At 44.4% G+C, this 17,971-nt stretch overlaps 1 protein-coding gene across 10 annotated transcripts in view; it reads right to left on the reverse strand.

Annotated features, from left to right (window-relative positions):
- UBP1 (upstream binding protein 1) overlaps positions 1-17,971 on the reverse strand; it is a 330,162-nt gene that overhangs the window by 221,916 nt on the left and 90,275 nt on the right. For 6 of the 10 annotated variants that reach the window (XR_003942186.1, XR_003942191.1, XM_030203410.1 and 3 more), the window contains exon 3: positions 6,407-6,558. Coding sequence is in view for 7 of the 10 variants with exons in the window: in XM_030203410.1 (XP_030059270.1) it covers positions 6,407-6,558 (152 nt within the window). In the remaining 3 variants the exon portion in view is untranslated. Of the gene's footprint in view, positions 1-6,406; positions 6,559-15,921; positions 16,419-17,971 lie in introns of those variants that run through there. The other 4 variants (XM_030203444.1, XM_030203436.1, XM_030203400.1 and 1 more) reach the window with 3 other exon arrangements.

Genomic DNA, 17,971 nt, shown 5'->3' on the forward strand with positions numbered 1-17,971 from the left:
AAAGGGAGCAATCCTCCCAGCATCGACATTTTTCGGATGCCGAATCCCAAGGACCCTGGAGCTCCAGGCACAGACTGTTAATCGAGATCGGTGAGGATGCTTCGTGGCCTTCGCCCAATGCACATCACCCATGCTCCTTGGTGCTGACAAGGATGACATCGAATCCTCATGTTGCCTCGGGGTCAGGTTAGACGATGGAGGGTCCAAGGGGGTCTGCATAGCAGAAGGCCTCGAGGCAGGTGGAGACCCACTCGATGCCTCACTGCTCCCAGTGTCTCAGGGTCTCGCAGCAGTCATTTCTACAGTGACTCCCAATGCAGCACTCAACGTCAACGCCTCCAACCTCGATGCGAAAAAAACGTACTTGGCTCCAAATATCTTCTCACATTGAGCTTCTCAGGAAATTTGGTTCCTTTTCTTCATACAAAGACAAAGGACACAATTGGCAGAGCTACTGTCAGGCCTGAGGCACTGTAGACACCAAAAATGGGTGTCGTTCCCCTTCCTAATCTTTTTCCCCTCCCCCTACCGCTGTCTACCGCTGGAATTCATTGCCCACCCATGTCCCCTCCCGTCCTGCTCGCTACAGCAATACCATATTCACCCCCGTCCCTCACCACTTCACCATCTCTCTTGTCCCCCTCCTCCTTCCTAGCTCTTAACCTTCAACACTTCCTTCCTGCCATTAACCCATCACCATTCCTCCTAAGTGCACCCCGTCTTCGTCGCCCGACCTCCCCCACCCTCCTCCGCACTCTCTTGCTCCTCCTCCTGCTATCCGCGGGAGACATTAATCCTAATCCAGGGCCCCCTCACCTGTCCTCCTCCTCTCCATGCAAATGATTCCATGATGTCTCCAATCTCATTTCTATTCCCCTCCTCCCCCCCTCTTCCCTCCCCTTCTCATGTGCCTTGTGGAATGCCCACTCGGTCTGCAACAAACTGCCCTTCACCCATGATCTCTTCATCTCTCGTTCCCTTCAACTGCTCGCCCTAACTGAAACCTGGCTCTCCCCTGACGACTCTGCCTCAGTCGCTGCCCTTTGTCATGGAGGTTCTCTCTTCTCCCACACTCCCCGCCCAGCTGGCCGCGGTGGAGGCGTCGGGCTACTACTCTCGCCCTCCTGTAGTTTCCAACCCCTCCTCCTACCGCAGTCTCACTGCTTCTCATCCTTTGAAGCACACTCCATCCGACTATTCTACCTATTGCCACTCAGAGTGGCAGTCATTTACCACCCCCCTAATAAATCCCTCTCTTCCTTCCTCACCGACTTCGATGCCTGGCTTTCCGTTTTTCTAGAACCCTCATCTCCGTCTCTCATTCTCGGAAACTTTAACATACACGTTGATGACCAATCCGACCCTCACGCTTCTCAGTTCCTCACTCTAACATTCTCCTTCAACCTCCAGCTATGCTCCACCTCCCCTACTCACCGAGATGGCCACTGTCTCGACCTCGTCCTCTCCTCCTCCGGCTCTCCCTCTAATTTCCACGCTTCAGCTCTTCCTCTCTCCGATCATCACCTAATCACCTTCACACTTCTTCACCCCCTCCCTCAGCCCCGTCCAACTTTAACCACTACCTCCAGGAATCTCCAGACTATTGACCCTCCCACCCTATCCTCTAGTATTTCTAATCTCCTCCCCTCCATCATGTCCTCTGAGTCTGTCGACAAGGCTGTCTCCGTTTACAATGCCACTCTCTCCTCTGCTCTGGACACTCTCGCACCATCCACCTCCCGTCCCACAAAGCGTGCTAATCCCCAGCCCTGGCTGACCCCTTGCATCCGCTACCTTCGCTCCTGCGCCCAATCTGCTGAACGCCTCTGGAGGAAATCTCGCACTCAGACTTCCTTCACTACAAATTCATGCTATCCTCCTTCCACTCCTCCCTATTCCTTGCCAAACAGGACTATTACACCCAATTGACCAACTCTCTCAGCTCCAACCCCCGTCGTCTCTTCGCCACCCTAACTCCCTCCTCAAAGTGCCCTCTGCTCCCACCCCCCCCCCTCGCTCTCTCCTCAATCACTGGCTGATTACTTCCGCGACAAGGTGCAAAAGATCAACCTTGAGTTCACTACTAAGTCATCTCCTCCTCTTCACCCTTCAACCCTCGCCCTCAACCAACCAACCCAGGCCTCTTTCTCCTCTTTTCCTGTCATCACCGAGGAAACCGCTCGCCTTCTTCTCTCCTCAAAATGCACCACCTGCTCTTCTGATCCCATCCCCACCAACTTACTTAACATCATCTCTCATACTGTCACCCCCTCCATCTGTCATATCCTCAACCTCTCTCTCTCCACTGCAACTGTCCCTGACACCTTCAAGCACGCCGTAGTCACACCTCTCCTCAAAAAACCATCACTTGACCCTACCTGTCCCTCCAACTACCGCCCCATCTCCCTCCTACCCTTCCTCTCCAAAATACTTGAGCATGCCGTTCACAGCCGCTGCCTTGATTTTCTCTCCTCTCATGCCATCCTCGATCCACTTCAATCCGGTTTTCGCCCTCTACACTCAACAGAAACAGCACTCTCTAAAGTCTGTAATGACCTGTTCCTTGCCAAATCCAGAGGCCACTACTCCATCCTCATCCTCCTCGATCTATCCGCCGCTTTTGACACTGTCAATCATGACTTACTTCTTGCCACACTGTCCTCATTTGGGTTCCAGGGCTCTGTCCTCTCCTGGTTCTCCTCCTATCTCTCCCACCGCACCTTCAGAGTTCAGTCTCATGGATCTTCCTCCACCCCCATCCCCCTATCTGTTGGTGTTCCCCAGGGATCTGTCCTTGGACCCTTCTCTTCTCAATCTACACCTCCTCCCTGGGCTCCCTGATCTCATCTCATGGTTTCCAGTATCATCTCTATGCTGATGACACCCAGCTGTCTCTCTCCACACCAGACATCACCGCGGAGACCCAGGCAAAGGTATCAGCCTGATTATCCGACATTGCTGCCTGGATGTCCAACCGCCACCTGAAATTGAACATGGCCAAGACCGAGCTCATCGTCTTTCCACCAAAACCCACTTCTCCTCTTCCTCCACTTTCTATCTCAGTTGATAACACCCTCATCCTCCCCGTCTCATCTGCCCGCAACCTCGGTGTCATCTTTGACTCCTCCCTCTCCTTCTCTGCGCATATCCAGCAGATAGCCAAGACCTGTCGATTCTTCCTCTTTAACATCAGCAAAATTCGCCCTTTCCTCTCTGAACACACCACCCGAACTCTCGTCCACGCTCTCATTACCTCTCGCCTTAACTACTGCAACTTACTCCTCACCGGCCTCCCACTTAGCCATCTATCCCCCCTTCAATCTGTTCAGAACTCTGCCGCACGTCTTATATTCCGCCAGAACCGATATACTCATATCACCCCTCTCCTCCGGTCACTTCACTGGCTTCCAATCAGATACTGCATTCAATTCAAGCTTCTCCTTCTTACCTACAAATGCACTCAGTCTGCTGCCCCTCACTACCTTTCTACCCTCATCTCCCCTTACGTTCCCGCCCAAAACCTCCGTTCACAGGACAAATCCCTCCTCTCAGTACCCTTCTCCACCACCGCCAACTCCAGGCTCCGCTCATTCTGCCTCGCCTCACCCTACGCTTGGAACAACCTTCCTGAGCCCATACGCCAAGCCCCCTCCCTGCCTATCTTCAAGTCTTTGCTTAAACCCACCTCTTCATTGCTGCGTTCGGCACCTAACTCTTACCGTTCAGTAAATCCAGACTGCCCCAATTTGACCGTTCACTTGTCTTCTAGATTGTAAGCTCTTTGAGCAGGGACTGTCCCTCTATGTAAATTGTACAGCGCTGCGTAACCCTAGTAGCGCTTTAGAAATGTTAAGTAGTAGTAGTAGTGAAATGGTCTGGTTGAACTGTGCACAATATTTGAAGCCACTGGAAATCTTCAATGACATGGAAGGAAAAATGGCTTCGGCGAAATTAAAAGTTGCAATGGTGCCTATAAAAAGGGGAAGGCGGCACAAAAAAAAAAAAAAAAACACAAAAAAACCCAGACCCGACCGAGCAGAAGACCTAAAACCGGCCTGTGCCGTAAAAGCGAAGAAGAGAGAAAAAAGAAAGCAGGTAGCAAAGACTGCGAAAAGGCACAAAAATAGCTCTCTCCCGGACGTGTGAAGAGCAGGCAAAAAGAACCGCATGCGCTGAGGACAACCTTGTGTTTTTTTTTCATTGATTGATATTCGTTCCGAATATCTCTGTTAGCAGTTCTTTGAGCTGTCTACTCATCTGACCAACAAGGTATCTCTTGCATCAGACACTATTAGACCCCTGACGCAGGCCTAATGGCCGAAACACGTCACGTGTCGGGTCAGTTGTGCAGTTTTGAATAAAGACCTTGTTCAGGAAGACACTCATTGTGAGAGGACTTTTTTTGGATCCACTGTATGTTCGCTTTACTTTGTTTCTCCTGTGGAGAGATCACCTTTTGTGGGTGTTTGCTTTGTTGGACCTAATTATAAAATTTGATCACGACTAATAAACCTGCCTCCCTCCCTCCCCCACCCACCCACCCGGTCAGTCCAGGATCTCTCCCCCCTCACTTCCCTCCCAACCTGGTTTACCTATTCAGTAAGGTTTCACCCAGCAGCAACATCAGAAGGGGACGGGACAGGTCTGGTGCAGGCAATAGGCAGTACGGATGCCACTGGTGCTGCAGGGGCTGAAGACTTACTGAAAGGTATAGCAGATTGGAAGGGGAGGGAAGAGAGACACAAGTGGTCCAAGAGGAGAGGAAAAGATGGCTGACTGTGTGTGCCGCCTGCGTGTGCGCAAGCGGGAAGGAATTGATAGAGAACTGCAGGCAGGGCCAAAAAGGGAAGGGAGAGATGCCGAACTGTGTATTGCGGGGGTGGATAAGGAGGGAAGCCAACTTAGACAGAGAAGGATGGAGAGGAAGAGAGATAATGGACCTGGAGTAGAGAAGGTTGAACTCAGGGGGTGGGGGTGGAAGAAAGAATGGCTCTGGGGATAGAGGAGATCAAGAAAGAGTTTAACCTGGAGATGGAAGAAAGGAAGATATTAATAAGTGGCACAGACACAAGGAAGGGGAGGGGAGGGGCAGATCGTTGGAGACCTGCCCCCCCCCCCCCCCCCCCCCCCATTTCCAGGCCCTCTCCAAAGCTGCAGTACTTGTTCAATAGCTGGTGGGGTAGCTGAAGTCCCACTAGCCAAAGAAATCTGCTATCTGAGTCAATGAGTAAGTCAGCAGAGTGCCTCCAGCCACCAACACTTGCATCAGCGAATTCCTTGCTCCACCGAATTCCTTGCTCCTGAGGCAGTACAAGGAGGAACGGGGCCACTTTGGCAGAGGAATCCTTCGACTGGCGAGCTTCAGCATCCCCACCAACAAAGGCATGATATTTAATGTGGAGGGGAGGGGTGAGGAAATGTGTGCCCCCCGCAGTCCAACTATGTGTCCCCCATATGGACTGCTAGCTATGCCCTGCCTTTAACCTCGTGATCAACTGTGAGATTAAAAGTTTTAATCGAACAGTTTATGGCGATTAAAAATATTAATCAAGCCGCAGCCCTAATTTTAAGGTAGATGGTATCACCCAAAACTGAAGGGAATGAGAATTTACATTTGCAACTAGCAACACGTTTGACCACCTCTAGGAAAAGGTGAATAAAGTCACCAAAAACAAAAAAAATTTACTCAAACACAATTTGTTAAAACAATCTGTAATACCAATAGTCCAAATCCCATCCTTTTAGGTGAAAAAATAAAAGTTACAGAAGTTCAAACATGTAACTTTTAGACTGCTTATGGACCCATGACAAAAACACCTGGCCATTCTCAACATTTTGGATCCGCTACTTTAATCACCTTTTCCTAGAGATGGTCAACACACTGAATAAAAATAATGGTATTTCAGCTACCAAGTCATGCAGTTAGGCTATAGCAGTTGTGTGCCTTACTGTTTTTCAAGAAAAGGTGGCAAATTATTTCTAACAACAGAAGATAAATATGTTTTTTCAATCTTATGCACAATCTTGTTTGATCATATTTATATTAGTTCAATAAAAAGGTTATTAGTGCAGTGGGCTGAGAACCTGGGGAACTGGGTTCAGTTCCTACTGCAGCTTCTTGTGACTGGGCAAGTCACTTAACCATTACCCCAGGTACAAAATAAGTACCTGCATATAATACGTAACCCGCTTTGATTGTAACCCACAGAAAGGCTGTATATCAAGTCCCATCCCCTTTTCCCTTCCTCCTAACCTCCAAAGAACTTAGTTTGTACAACCAATATGCCTACTAAAACGCTGCACTATTTATTTCAACAAATCCATGCCAGCCTCATGAATCAAGTTGCTTTTGTAGGGGAGGACAAAAAAGGGAGCACTTGATATAGACCAGAGTCACCATACGCACCTTGGTTTAAGTACGTGAGTGTTTCATCATGCAGTTTGACAGCTGGGGACGTGGCAGCACAAAGGACATACTGAAATGGAGGATGCTTGGTCTCATTCTCTGGTGGAAGGCTGGAGTCCTCCTGCTTAAAAATGGGCAATGCCAAAACATCACTGAAATTAGAAAGCAAAACATGTCATTAACATCTTATTTAGTTTGCACAATAATAAGTGCAGTATACATGTTTCTGGAAGATGAACAAGTACTTTTCAAAGAGGGCCACAGAGCCATGTGTACCTTCTGGCTCTCAGTGTTATAGAAATGTTTGAATATTATTAACTGATCAGTTCCTGATATGTCAAAGTGACAACTTATGAAAAACACACCATCTTAAACGTTTTCTTCACAATTCCCTCTCTCAATTTTTATGCTTTATTCAGAAAGTTATTTCTTTATAAAATCTATACAAGGTAAACTATTACTAGTAAGACATAAAAATAGCTCAAGCAAGTTGAAAGCGATAAAGCAGGCTTTGCTTTTAGCAATTTCTCTCCATCACTTGAGAGTACAGATGAAAAGCAATAAAGGCTCCCTGGTAGTAGAACCAGGACTGGAGTCCGTACATCAAACCTTCAACTCCAACTGATAATAGGCTTTAAATTGTTTGTTCCAGATCTAAAAGTACTGGTAAACACTTACGTTTAGATCCAGGACAAAAAATAAGTATAACATAAATTTACCATATATTATAATGTAAATTCATATTCAAAATGTTCCAAGTGGCCCTCTAGAGACTGACATGGCAATATCTCTAGACAGGGTCATTTTAGACAGTGGTCAACTTCCAATACTTGCAGGCTCTTCGAACCATACGTATCAAACTGCACCAAGCAGAGTAGCATCCACCTGAGGCTTAGCACCGCCTCTCTAGCTCCTTGCTTACATGCTTCAACACCATGAACTTTACTTAAAATGAGGTAAAGGAGGAGCACAAATGATTTCTGGGCATATCCTTGGAGGAACCAAAGGTTGAAATCCTCTGATGTGGCTTGGCCAACAGCAGATTCTTTAGCTCCATTATCCTTGCTTTGGGTCTTGTTTGATCAGCTTCTGTGAACTGAGTTTAGTTTGCCGGCAAGGGAAGATTGAAATCTATCCTGGATCCAAACTTGTACTTGATCACCCTGTCCTTTTCCAAACATGAAAAATTCTGTGATGCTCATTACAGCTTGTCATCATCCCCGTTCACCCAAAACAAAGCAAGCAAACCTATGAACTGCTCTATCCATGTTGTTGTCCTATATTATTGGTAACATTTTTATTTGATCTCACATTTTCAAACATGCCGGCTTTGCAGCATGCAGATACATAGGGGAGGTATTGAGTAATTAGTTCTGAATTGTAAATCAAAGTGCCATTTGGAGGAGCTGGTGATTATAGGGACCGCTTGTATTTGTGCAGAGATGTTTTCACCTAGTAAAGGGCCACCGAAACAGACAGCATATTATGAGAATCTGGTGCTTAATGTACAATTAAAAAAAAAAATTTAGGTCGAGATCTAGGAGCATAATATTTTTTTTACCTGTGCATTCCTCAAAAACAGGATTGGCAAGTGGGAACTTGCTCCTTTTGTTTTGTGGATTGCAGTGGTATATTATAAAAATGCACTTGCCATTTTTATTACTACTATTTCACAGGGAGATACTGAATAATGAGGGAAGGGAACTTCATGCAGAAGTTCTGTCCAGAGTCAGTTTGAATGTGGCAACATTGTCCAGTTCAGCACACTGTTAGCCACCAAGTTCATACAGAGTTAATTATGTTCAGTGGAAAGTAAATCTGTTGTCTCAAGCTGCTTGCTAAGTGAATATTCCATCACTGTTTCATTATTGTTACTTAGTATTACATATTAAGGCATTTGCTTTAAACTTTGTTTTAATTTGTTTATCCAGTCCTTATATGCATATGGGTTTGCTTTTTAAACCGAAAGGTGAATCCTAAGGGTAGTTGAACAACTTGTTTTGTTGGACTGCTTTGGGTCCTGCTGATCTGTACATCTGCTGTGTAGAATTTTGGAAAATGGAAATATCTTAAGCTTTGAATGTACTCTGTAGATGTTGTTGTTTACTTTTGCAATATGTGTATGTTTATATATTTGGCTATGATTCCTGAACATATTAAAAGGACAGACTTTTAAATACCCAGTTGGGTATATACGTTATCTCAAATTTGTTAAATGTTTCAGACATATCTATTTGCTCCCATGATATAAACTGAATTCTATTATTCTCTCACACTGTATTTTCAAATGTAAGCCGCACTGAACCTGAGTTTGCTTGGGACAATGTGAGATATAAATGTTAAAAAAAACCTTTATCCTCCACCTTTAAAGACACCACCTATCCAGTTTGAACTTCGTGGGTGTGGCTTGGATCTCTTTCAGGGAGAGAAAACGAACAACTTATAGCAGCAGCTTCAGAGAGCATTTTCCATCTCACAGATAGGCTGCAGAGAATACCTTCTTCCTGCTTTAGACTTAATGCCGCCCACCCTACCCCTCTACCCACCCACCCCTAGAGTGACATGTCTTATATAACCTCCCTATCAACCCACTCATTACTTTACCTCACCCATTTCTATTCTTCTATCACTTTCTCCCACTACTCCAACCAGAGTTACACCTAATCACACTGACCACCCTTCAACATCTTCAGTCCTTCTGTGACTGTTCTCTTGTGCTTGACTGCTTAAACATTTTAAATGTAAATGCTTTACTTTTTGTCTACTAGATTGTAAGCTCTTTGAGCAGGGACTGTCTTTCTTCTGTGTTTGTACAGCGCTGCGTACACTTTGTAGCGCTCTAGAAATGTTAAATAGTAGTAGTAGTAGTGATGGCACAAGAAAAGCAAGTTTGGTCCAGAGAAGACCAACTCAATATAATCTGTTCCTTAGCTGGGCTCTAGTATTACCATATTGAAAATGCAACCATACCATGCCTCCCTCTGTGGTTATGTTCCACTAATAAGATGGCTGGAATCACTGGGGCTCATTTTCAAAGCAATTATAGTTACAAAGTTCCATAGGTAGCTATGTAACTTTACAAACCGAAGTGCTTTGAAAATATGCCTCTATGTAACTGTTAGTCTAAATGATTTGAAAATACAGCTCACTGTTGTCCAAGTTAACTTTTCTTGAGTATCCAGATCATTTATTTTGGGGTAGAAAGTGATCTTGTTTTGCTCCCTACAGTAGATAATACCTTTTTATTTCTCCTATGCTGTTTATAGAGAATGTGATTTCTCAGTGTTTCGTTTTCTAATTTTGGTCCTTTAATCTGTAATTGGTAAGGACTGGTCTGTGTTCTGTGAGTGACAAAGGTGAGATTCTGCTGGCATGTAATTTGTGTGTGGATCCATAGGAGTCTGATTTGTCTGGCTTTTCTAATAGGAAGAATATTGCAGTCCTGTATATTCACTACTGCCTTTTTAAAAGGTACAGTTACTGATGTGTGTGTGTTCAGAATTGGTGATGTTAAGCTTGCTACATAAGCTCAGAGAAACTTCTTTGCAGGATTCAGTGTTACTTCACAAAAAGTAATTTGGTATTTATTTGTTGCATTTGTATTCTACATTTTCCCACCTATTTGCAGGCTCAATGTGGCTTACATAGTACCATGATGCGATCGCCAATTACGGTATGACAAACACAGAGTGATATTGTGGTAAGGTTCATGTGTAACAGATACGTTAGGGAATCAAGGGGAAGAGTTAAGTTATGTCCAGGTCGAGTATTAGTTTCGTTGTGTTGCAGGGTTGAGGCATTTAAGTTGGATCATTAGGGTATGCCTTTTTGAACAAGTTAGATTTTAGTGATTTCCGGAAGTTTGATAGGTCGTGCGTTGTTTTCACGGTGTTTAGTAATGCATTCCATAGTTGTGTGCTTATATAGGAGAAGCTGGATGCTTTGGTTGATTTATATTTAAGTCCTTTGCAGCTTGGATGGTGGAGATTTAGGTATGTGAGTGTTAATCTTGTTGTGTTTCTGGTTGGTAAGTCTATGAGGTCTGTCATGTATCCTGAGGCCTCGCTGTAGATGATTTTATAAACCAGAGTGCAGATTTTGAATGCGTTCTTTGATTCGGAGCCAGTGCAGTTTTCTTAGTCTGCTCCTTTATAAGGAGAAGGGGGTGGAAAGAACACTGTCAGGAACTCCAGGGACTTGAACTGGTTCATGTCAGCTTCAGAAAGGAGAGAAAGCAGTAGAACCAGAGGAAGCGACAAGACGACTTATTTTATTAATACAGCTTAATAAGGTATTTTCTATTTCTTATAAAGTTGAGGGATATGTGCACTGCAGTAATTATTTTCCAGGATACTGTGATGTGTGCTGAGAGGTTGACCAGACTCAAGTCTACTATAATATAGTAAAGTTTAAGTTATGGGATAATGCAACTTCATTTAAAAATATCAGTGCTTCCATAGGTATGCATGTTCTTTATGTTGATGCAAGACATTTTACTTAGAAATCCATTATCAAGGCATTATTTAGGAGTATACCAAGTATTACTCACGCCTATATGCCTAGTGCCCCCCATGTTAACTATGGGTCCCCTCAAAATGTCAGGTCTGACCACACCCCTGGCACAAACTCACTGAAAATAGGAAAACACCTTGGCAACCTTTAAGAAAAAGACAGCATACTGTCTTTTTAATTATAGGTTCTACTTTCATTCATTAGTTGTTAAAAAAAAAAAAAGAACTTTATGTGATGCTGGTGAGAAAATATTCATGTTAAATATACCAAATTGTCAAAAATCAAGTTTAAAAATATATATATATCCCCCCCCCTTTTTGCAGGCAGTATACCACTATAAATAAGGGAGTTGAACTCTTATCTGTCGTTTTTTAGGCTTCTTCAAGGAAAATAACTCTGCCAGACTCCCAGTCAATTCAAACTCGAGCAGCAATCCACTGCTATGATCTCTTAACTCCATGGCTCAATTATTTTCAAAGAGCTGCCTTCCAGCTACTAGTTAGAGAACTAAGATTACACTCTTAACAAAAGAATCAGACTATGGGCCTGGGAGAAAGGCTGAAGCCTATAGCCTGTGAGCCATTTTCCCTGGCAGAACAGACTGCTACCCTTGGAATGAAGACCAAAAGCCTGCTCCACCAGGGGAAAAAAAAGATCCAAAGACCAGAGCACTAGGAGTATAATCAATACTGCTGCACTAATCCAGCATGTCCACCACTTGCTAAGGCAAAACACATTAAAGTATCACCATTTAAGTATGATAATATGGAAAAATTGTGGTCCTTTGTTTCCATCTGCTGACAGGGTGGAACATGGCAGGCATCTGAACTGGTTTAAAAGAACAAGGAAATAAGACTAATTCAAGAACTGCAAAAAGCAGGTAGTTAAAATTTCAACTCTGTTTCAAAAGTGACATTTAGCAGTTAGGATAGTAACACCAGAAAAGTATATACTAAAAAGGCCACACATTTTCATGATCTTGGTCTAGCTTAACTTAACTGTGCTCTGCTCCTGCAGTGACCTGAAATCAATTTTAAAAACTGCCTGCAAATATAGTATTTCATTTCTCCAACTACAATGAGAATGCAATGCTCTTCAACCAAATCACTAACACCTTTAAGCAATACTTTAATTATTGAAAACAGGAGTCACTTCTAGAAGACACACTTAAGAGGTTAAGATGTCTTGGAGAAACAAAACCCATTTTAAAAAAGGCTATCACTCTGCTTGAAAGATTTCTGGAAAGCCACAGTAATGAGCATCATCATGGGTGTGTGTACAGTGATGCAACATTCCTGTCTCAGCATAAAGCCAGGCAACAGTAAATCTCAATCACAAACAAGATCACAAGTAAATTAAGCTTTACACCCACAGTTTAATGCACTGCACTAGACAAGAGCAGTATTCTCCAAATAGTATGCTATCACAGGTGCAGAAGAAAGAAGACTCCACTATACTCAAGGCCAAAGTGTGGCTGAAGCCCAAAAAGCTGTAACCCACAAAATCAACTTGGTCTTTACCCTCCAATGCCAGAAAAGCCATGAAAAATAGTAGGGGGAAACAAGCATAACGTGCATGTGTATATAAACAGAGAGAACACACAGTAAAAATCCTCATTATCAGAACCTTAAATTTTCCAAATCACTCAACTGACATGTCTCCCAGTTATCACTTTCATTGCAATAATCCTAAAAACCTGATTGGGTGCCTCCAGGAGAAGGTTGAGAAGCACTGGCTTACCACACAGTTCTGCCATGTTAGAGCTATCCTATGCAAAGAAGAATTTAATACATAAGATAACTGAGCCCAAAGAATTGCAGAGACTTCAGCGCACTTCACTTCAATCCAATAGTAAGACATTAGCTATTAAATCCATGCGCAAGTAAGAGTTCACAATACCCTAAAAGTCTTAGCACCTGGTTTTCTAATATTAGAGATACAGCATATAGGAGCTGATGCAGAAAGCATGTTGAGCCACTAACCATATACGAGTTCCTGCAAAAAAAAAAAAAATTGCCATAGGATCCAGTAATCAATGATTATGTAAATTACCACTGTGATAAAATTGCAACAGTAACCCACAGCTCATTGCCAAATGTTACCCTTCCTGTCGGTGCCCAAGCCATGACTGGCTCAAGCACTGACAAACAGTAACCTTTAAAAAAAGGTGCCAACAGTTTGCACAGGCCCCTAATCTCGCTCCCTTCCTGAACACCCTGCTTCCTCCTTGATATTAACAAGTTGCCCTGGTGTCTAGTGGCCCTCCCACCCACTGATGGGACTAGGCAGCTGCCCTCCAACTCAAACCCCCACCATAACCAGACCCCCCCCCCTCCTGAGGCAACTACTGCCCAATATCTACTGGCTCCCACCCCTCCCTCCTGCCCAATCAGAATTTTAAAAGTTTATTGTATTTATGGCAGCCCCTGACCCACACAGTGCATATCCTGGGCTGCACTGAGGCCAGTCTACTATGTAAGGCAATTTTTCCTGGCAGGTTTCTGGTGTTGAACCTCCACAGTAGACAGTACACAGCTCTGCATGCTGCTGTGTAGCTGATCAGCTCTTTAGCAACCATTTTAATATGCTGTAGGCAGATTTATACTGGAGGTGTAAAGCTCAGCACAGAAACCTTTTTTTTTTTTTTTAACATACCGCTGCCATTAACGAGCAGGTAAACTGTTCATTAAAGGTGCGTTGTAGCCTGTGGTAGCATACTGCTTCAACCCCACAGTGAGTAAAAATATTAGTTCACTTTTCTGTGGCTCGTGTTAAGAGCCTTGTGGATAGTTTGTGTGCCTTTTTTGTCCCAACAACTTTGTCCTCACTTTACTAAAGGGGATGGGTAGACAATCTAGTGAACAGAATGGGGTGAAAAAAGCAGAGTAATGAGGAGCAGAGGTGACAATTTCCAAATGCAAGTTACACCCCTCCAGGGCCTGCCCAACACTAGGTGTATTAGTTATATGCTGTAGGCTGTGAAATAATAATGGAAGATACAGCAGAAAAATCACAAACCATACCAACAATATTTATGAATGGAAAAGACATCTAGCATTCCAGAGACTTGCACATGCACATAAAACCCTCTTCTAGCTCGTGTATAATCTCTGCAGAAAATATCAAATTTTTGGCCATCACATGCCCAATTACTAGAATGTATGTATTTTTCAATGGTGATCTTCTGCATGCTCTCTGTACATCTGCATACAATATAACTTCAGTACACAGCTAATACACACAGGTACCAAAACAAAACAAAAAAAAGCCAGCCCCTCTTAGACAGTTAACCCACTGAAGACAGAAAGAGTACCTATATATAATTTTAAAAAAACCTGCATTGTACCACAGAAAAGTTGTATAGCAAATCATTTCCCCTTATTATCATCCCCCTCCCCCACAACTACTGTTCCATTCAAACTGTCCCGCCCCTTTTTCTCAAGGTTAGACAAAGGTGCAAAGAATTCCATAAACTGTACATTCTCACACCATCTTTCTTATTTTGGACCTCTTTATGAAACACTTTGCATACAAAACAGCTTCTGAAAGCAGTTAAATTCACTGAGGCAATACTAGGATATTTATCTAATTTATTGCAGTTAATTCTTAGTCACCAATTATAAAATGTAAGAATATATGTATTATCAATCTATTTTAAAATATATACCATTCTATGCAATTAGTAGCATTATATCAAATATGTAAATAAATGGAAATCCAGAACCGGTACACACCACACTAGATAATGACATGGGAACAAAGTTTGTCCCTATGGATTCTGTCTCCGTCCCCGCAGGTCCTGTCCTCATCTGCAGAAGCCATCAACAAGTATGATTTTATATTTAAATCTTTATTAAAGTATAAAAAGGAACACTATGCTGTACAACTACTGTGTATAAATTACAAATAGAAAACAATAAAATAACAGCAAGCAGCTATAACAACCCTCCTTCACCTCCACCCAACCCCAACAATAGCTGATTTCTACTACCCCAAGGAATCCTACTCCACCCTCTTGAAATGTCCTGAGGTACAAAATGCAACCAGTTCTGTATGCCCTAGAAGGGAAAAATATGTCCTATGAAACATTTATTTTTTTATATGTGGATGAATTAGAAGTCATCAACAATCTAAGGATTCAGTCTAGCTCTCCTGTCTTCCACAGACAGTCCTTCCTGCAATAGAAGATATGCTAGTAGCAGGAATGTACAGGATCCCCATGCAAATTTTGCTAGTTGTGGCCAGCATGTTTGCTTGTTTTTCCAAAAAAATCAATATCACTCAAAAATAAACAACAGTCCAGTTCATTAACAGGCTTCAAAGTAGAAAATGACAAATTAGACAAAGTTTGTCCCCGTCCCCACGGTTACTGCTGGTCCCTGTCCCCTTGTCATTCTGTACACCACACTAAACCTTTCAGGAACAGCTCTTACAAAATCTTTAAGATGGCAAACTGTGCCATCTTGGAAACCAGGATCTATAAAACAGGTGTTCTAACGAGCCTGCAATTTACTTGTAAACTTTGCCAACGAAAGGGTGAATTTCCTAGTGGCACAGAACTCTGATCTTATATATTTCTAAAACTGATCTTAACGTACAAAGCCAAAGCACTTTGTCACAACACAACTCTCCGAAACACCTAACACATGTATGTGTGCATGTTTTCCCACAGAATACGTACAAGAAAATTTTACGTCCTGCTGCATAGTTACAAGAAAAAAAAGCGAGTTCCTCGCAATATCCCAAGGTGCAACCAACCAAACTTTTCGGAAAACGCTTGCCTTCAAACACTGCCAAGCAGGGCAGGAAATCATGCAGAACCACAAGCAATACGTAGAACTAACGTAATGCAAACCTCTCAAATATTCAGTTCCAGAACGTCATTTTCTAGTTCTCCTACAAGCAGTAATTTTGACTCCCTCCCTCCCTCCAACCAGCGGGCACTGCTTTGAGTGTGACAGTGCCCAGGCCGCAGCACCGGGAAGAACTGCAGAGGGCCTCACCTCATACTGTAGACGCCAGCCCCCAGCTCCTGCCCGATGCCTGACAGGCTGGCGTCGAAGTCCTGCACCACAGAGTCTATCACTTCGTCCATCCTCAGTATCCACGCCATGCTGCGCGCCAGCCCAAGAATAAGAGAAGCAATAGCGCCGGCTCTCAGCGCCTCCCTCTGCCGGCCCGGCCGCCTCCCGCCGCCCGCATTGTGCGAGAGGAAGGAGAGCGAGAGGCACCACCGCCTTCACTCCATCCCCTGGGGCACGCACCGACCAAACACCCTGGCTGCTGGTTCCCTCCCCTCCCGCCTCCCAATTAAGGAGCGGAGAACAAGGCAGCAGCAGCACCGCGAGCCGGTACGCGACGGCCGTGACTGGTTACAACCAATCAGCTACGCCTACGGCCAAAGCAGGGTGTGTGACGGGTAGTGTGGAAAGGGGAGAGGAGAAAACAGAAAAACTCGAACTGCATTAAGGGGCGAAGAGGAAAGTAAGATCAAGAGCGATCGATCCAAGGAGGTTAGTGCTCAATCTAACCTCCTTGGATCGATCGACGATCGGACAGCGGCCAATCAGCGTCCACTTCCTGTTTCCCTCTCCAACCCCGCCTCCTTTTTCCTTCCTTCATTCATTCTGCTCCTCCCCTTAATAAAAGGCTCAAGGGGACAGCCGCCTGGTTTCCTAGTTGGACTTGGAACCAAGGAGTTTTGATGCGCTGAAATAGCGACGTCAGCAACCCAAAATTAGAGCTAGACGCGGGTGTACCCGACCCCCATTTTTAACCAACTGTTGCGCCAAGGCTGTACCGGCTTCGTAACGAATTACCCCTTTAAAAACTTTCCATTTAAAGAAAAAAATATTTTTTAATCCAAGCAAGAATTATTCCTTTTAACTCCAAGTTCCTCAGTGTCTTCAAGAAAGTCACTTGCCCGTGAACTGGTAGCGTGGTGCAAGCTGAAAGAATTCTTTGAGAACTCTGCTGCTCATGAACTTTGGAATTGCAAAGCTATTCTGTGGATGACCGCCCGCGTAGTAGGTCAAATGTAACCTCTTTTTGTCACACTACCTGTAAGATTGCTTAATAGGTTAATTTAATTAAGGGGACGGTGTAAAAAAGCCAGATCTGCGGGATCCCCAGGCAGGCTCTTCCGGATCTAAGTATGACCTTAAGACTGGGGCGCATTTTTGTTTTGACGGCCGCTGCTGCTTACAGAATGCAGCAATCACCCAGCCATAACCCAGCGCTGCGATTCTGTAGTCCCCTCTTTCCGTAGCAAATCTTCAAGGAGGTGTAATAGACTGGAGTGGAAGTGAGCCTATCTAGTCCACTGTAAGTAAGGAAGACATTTCATTAATCTGTTTCCACTCCCCCCCCCCCCCCGCAGCCGTCATGCAGTTCACTCAAAACACAGCAAACTTGTGAGCTGCTGCATCTACGTTGTCGTTCTTGGTTTGGCCATCTAACAGTGGCATTCCTTGGGTGGCTGACACCCGGGGCAGATTGCTGATACGCCCCCGCCCCCCGGCAAAAGGATGGACACCTCCCCCCCCCCCCCCCCCCCAGGTGCATTTTACCTGCTGGCAGGGGGGGGTGCTGCGCGCCTGTCTGCTCCGCTTGTTCCTGCTCCCTCTGCCCCGGAACAGGAAGTAACCTGTTCTGGGGCAGAGGGAGCAGGGAAGCATGCAGCACCCCCCCCCCCCCCCCCCCCAGCAGCATGCACCAGGAGCAGACCGCCCTCACCCCAGCGGCATGCACCCCGGGGCAGACCACCCCTACCCCTCTGGTACGCCACTGCTGTCACAGTTTTTGGTGGAGAAGAAAAGACATAACTGAATATCACTAAAACTACAAAAATTATTGTAGCTAGTAGAAACTGCAATTATAAACTCTGTAGTTTGTGCTCATTTTTCTTCAGTGTGCTTCTTTACAATTCAGATGGCCAGATTTCAGTGTGAATATTCTGTTTCCTGATGGGTTTATCTTAAGTGGTTGTAATCTTCCTTGGGAAGCCTAGTGTTTATAAAGACTATGGAATATATTGAAATTAATTGGAAGTAG

The sequence above is a fragment of the Microcaecilia unicolor genome, chromosome 1, assembly GCF_901765095.1.
Source record: "Microcaecilia unicolor chromosome 1, aMicUni1.1, whole genome shotgun sequence".
Lineage (NCBI taxonomy): Eukaryota > Metazoa > Chordata > Amphibia > Gymnophiona > Siphonopidae > Microcaecilia > Microcaecilia unicolor.